At 64.3% G+C, this 3,858-nt stretch overlaps 1 protein-coding gene across 1 annotated transcript; it reads left to right on the top strand.

Moving 5' to 3' along the window:
* Positions 1 to 753: 753 nt before the first annotated feature.
* Positions 754 to 2,437, top strand: LOC122151526 (translation initiation factor IF-2-like). The gene is made up of 3 exons (XM_042782931.1): positions 754 to 924; positions 1,134 to 1,193; positions 1,754 to 2,437. Exons 1-3 carry the CDS (start codon positions 754 to 756, stop codon positions 2,435 to 2,437), a joined length of 915 nt encoding a protein of 304 aa, XP_042638865.1.
* The last annotated feature ends 1,421 nt before the right edge of the window (positions 2,438 to 3,858 follow it).

The following is a 3,858-nucleotide window of genomic DNA, read 5'->3' as shown; positions in this document are numbered from 1 at the left end:
ATGGCGCTCCCCACAGCAGGCCACACAGCCGGCTGCACTTGGAGGTGCTCTTTCTCAGCCTCTGGGGTCCCCACAGGCTCTCTCCTTGACTGGGCCTTAGGGGGCTTCAGGGAACTCCCGAGAGGCCCGCCCGGCCCAAGGGAGGCTGTCCACCAGCCGGCACCACCCGGACGCTGCACACTAGGCTGTGCAGTAGGGACGCAGTGTGGAGGCCGGGACTGGGGACTGAACTTCGGCCCCTGGGCATGACTCCTGCTTGAAGTTCCCTCCGTGTGGCCTTGGGAGGTCACCTGGCCTCGGGAGGTCACCTGGCCTCTCAGAACCTCCCTCCCCCTGCTGTCCTGGAAGAAGGACGTCCACCCTGTCTTGGCTGCCATGAGACCGAGGAGGGTAGCTGCAAAAGTCACATCTGAGTAAGTCACATCTAGCGTCACCTTACGAAAGCTGGGTGCTGTCAACTCTGGTTCAAACGCTCCTTTTCGGATGGGCTGCTGTGGTCACGTGGCCTTGGTTGGGATGTGCGCTCAGCCCCTCTCTCCTCAGGGCAGAGGGCTCACAGGAAAGACGCGGGGCCGGAGGGCTGCCGCCTCCTCTGCGAATCGCAGGCAGAGCCGCTCTGTGAGTCCGAGGCCTTCCTCCTCCTTCTCTGTGCGTGTCAGTCCTGGGGGCCCGCCAGGACCCTGGTCTCCGTGGCCCCGAGTCCTTACAGGACCATACACGAGCTCGAGGCTCTCCTGGGAGTAACTGGAGCCCATGTCCCCCGTGCTGGCTACCCTGAGGAGGGTCCCGCACCGGGGGAAACAGAGCTCTGAGCTACGAGGGCGAGAGGCACAGGATGTGCCTGGTCAGGGTGGCCCGGGGGCAGGGAGGGCAGCTGGTGGACAAGCAGCGGGCTCCCGGGAGATCGCCTTGAGGGACGATCAGGTTCCGTCAAGCAGAAAGAGAGGGAGCAAAGGGGATGTTGTTCTCCAGTGTGAAGATTTTCGGGGAGCTATTTCATCACACCCATCTGCCAGCTGAGGAGACCAAGGTGGGCACGCTCCCGCTCTGACAGCCCACAGTCCCTGTCATCAGGGGGGGCCTGACACTGCAGCCGTTGGTGCCCCTGGCCGCACCCATCGCTCTGGCTCCAGGCACCTGGCTTTGCCCTGCAGAAGAGACCACGCTCCGCTACCCAGGTGCACCCAGGAGGGGTGCGTGCCCATGCCCCCTCATCCTCACAGTAGTCCTTGACATAGGCACTGTTGTTGTGGTCCCAGTCTACACAGAAGGACACCCAGCCTGGAGAATGAACTTACCCAAGGCCACACAGCTCAGACGGCGGCTCAGTGGGGCTGCTGGTCCCCACCGCCCGCGCTGAAGGTACATGTCCCCCGTGTTGGGGCCCCTCCTGGCCCCTCCTCCGTCCGTCGCTCCTTTTGTGGCCGCCTCTTACCTGCGTGCGGCCAGCACACACCAGGCGCTACTCCATTGCCATCAGCTGTTGGGGACTGTGGGAGAGCAGCCCAGGGCCTCGGGCCTCAGGCCACAGCGTGTGACGCGGAAGCATGACAGCCGCGGCCGAGGCCCTCCTCCCCTCACCCAGGGCCTGTGGTTTCTGCATGACCACACGGGACACAGGAGTTGGGGGGCACTGGCTTGTTTTCCCCAGTGTCTCCCCAAGAACGCCAAACCACGTGCTGCTTCCTCGGGGCGCCGCCCTCAAGCTGGGAGGTGGCTGGGCCCCACAGGCGGGGTCTCCCTTCTTTCCTAGCACCTGTCCTTCCCCGGGCTCGCCTGTCGCCCCTACTGCCCCTGCCCCCTTCCTCTTGGCCACAGCCCCAGAGAGAGGAGGCCAAAGACGGCCCCTGGGCAGCAGCAGCAGAAGGGAGCGGCGGGCAGGCGGGGGGCGGCTCAGACCGGGGCCGGGGCCCTGGAAGCCCGGAGGAGGGCGGGGGCTGACGGCGGGGTCCCCACGGAGCCCCGGACGCCCCTTTGCGGGACACTCGTCGCCGGGCGCGTTGCAGCGGGGAGCCCCCGAGCGCCAGCAGGAGCCGCACGGAAACCCCGCGCGCGCAGCGAAGCCTCGGCGTCAGCGCCTCCCGGGCTGCCGGGCCTGGGCCGACTCAGGGCGCTGCGGTCCGCAGCTGTGGCACCTGAACGCCCGCGCCCTCCAGGGGGTCCCTGCGCCCCTCCGCGGAACACGCCCAAGGCCCCCAGCCACCCTGCCGCCACGCTCCACCCGACCCCAGAACCCGGAGGGGCGCCCTGGGCCGCCCCCTGGCGATCGCGCTCGCTGGCAGCCGCCCGGAGGGCACGCCGGCCCGGCCGCGGCCCCGTGTGGTGGGCGCGCACCCAGGCGCCCAGCGAGGAGGACCACGCCGCGGAGGGCAGGCTCGCTCCGCCACTGGACTGGCGGCCACGCGGGGAACACGTGTGTGGGCACCCCCAGCTTTAAGTGCACGAGCCCCCGACGTGCTGGTCCATGTCTGCCACGCGGGCACCCACACAAAAACCAACCCTGTGCCCGTCAAGCCGAGCCCAGCTCCCAGCGACCCCATGTGTCCCAGGGCAGAACCGTCCCCCGGGGTTGGCTTGGCGGCATTCTTCGGCCGACCGCCAGGCCTGCCTTCCGCAGCCCGGCACCGTGCTCGCAGGAGCTGGCTGAAAACCACCCGCACCACCCGAGAACCGGAAGTGGGTCACACCCCCATTTCTCAGAAGCTGAAACTAAGTCTCAAAGCGGCCATCCGCTGCCCCAGGTCACCCAGCTGGTAGCAGGCAGAGCTGGGCCCAAAGGCTTCTCTCCCTCTTTCTCCCCAACCGCCCCACTGCCCGCGGTGAACAGCTGGCCAGGGCAACCGCCCTTGGGTGTCAGGGGGTTTTGAATGCTTTGCAGGTGCGCGTGCACCCCATCAGCACGCTGTGCAGCACAGCGCCCGTCTACCCCAGTGTGGAGGCTCAGTGGGCGGGGCCTGGCACAGCGGGGCGCCCAGACAGCTGGCCCACCCACGAGCCAGCAGCTCTCCAGGTCTGAATCAGTCAGATAGGTTTCTGGAATAAAAACCACATCAGCACTTTTATTTTCAAGTTCAGACAAGGCTCCCCGCCCCCCCCCCCCAATCTTCCCTTCACATGGGCGAGGCTAATCCTCCTACCTGGACTGACATGTCCTTAGGACTCAGCTGTATGTTTGCAGGAGCAGAGGCCTGAGGGGCGTGGCAGGGGGGCAGCTCTTCCCCGGGCTGGGCCCTTCAGGTTACAGACTCAGCCCTTCAACAGTTGGTGGTTAACAACAGCATTCTAAAACGTGATCCCAACCCGAGGCTAACCTGTCCTTGCCACGTGTCCCTGCAAACACAGATGTGAGTGCTGCAGTTCCACCCCCCCACCCCCTCCCCAAGGACCTGGTGGGGGGGGGAGGCAGGAGGCTGTCCACAGGTTCCCAGACTGGAGCAGGGGGCAGGGGAAGGTGGACAGCCTTGAACTTGGGACAGGCTAGAGTAACAGCTGGATGGAGGTGAGCAAGGAGTGGGATGGAGAGAAGCAGGGAACCCGCCCAGACGTGAAGGCCCAGGTGTGAAACGCGGCTCTAGGAAGCCACTTACCATCAAGGAAAATGGAGGTCAGGAGACAGTGTCTTTCAAACTTGAGTAGGATTTACCATGGTTACAGAGTAAATATTAGAATTTCCTTTTTCCCCTCCTTCTTAGTGTTTTTTCAGAGTATATTCAAATTAAAAGTCTCTGCTCCTGGAATTGAATTTGACTTCTACTTAATAAAAGGTGTGCGTGTGTGTGTGTGTGTGTGGAATTCAGTGCACTAACTTTGTTGGGTATGTTCGGGAAGCCTTCCAAGAAGTAACATTTAAACAGAGCC

Source organism: Orycteropus afer, unplaced genomic scaffold (assembly GCF_000298275.1).
Source record: "Orycteropus afer afer isolate SDZICR_OR568_19922 unplaced genomic scaffold, OryAfe1.0 scaffold00524, whole genome shotgun sequence".
NCBI lineage: Eukaryota > Metazoa > Chordata > Mammalia > Tubulidentata > Orycteropodidae > Orycteropus > Orycteropus afer.
The sequence above is the reverse complement of the archived record's forward strand: the minus strand, read 5'-3'. Positions and strand labels throughout refer to the sequence as shown.

What these genes read in the sequence shown, in the direction of transcription:
- LOC122151526 (XM_042782931.1), top strand. Translation starts at nt 754, where the DNA reads ATGTCCCCCGTGCTGGCTACCCTGAGGAGGGTCCCGCACCGGGGGAAA. An exon ending in TCGCCTTGAGGGACGATCAG is followed by an intron (nt 925 to 1,133) that starts GTTCCGTCAAGC and finishes CTCTGGCTCCAG; the next exon opens with GCACCTGGCTTTGCCCTGCA. An exon ending in CCCAGGTGCACCCAGGAGGG is followed by an intron (nt 1,194 to 1,753) that starts GTGCGTGCCCAT and finishes CTTCTTTCCTAG; the next exon opens with CACCTGTCCTTCCCCGGGCT.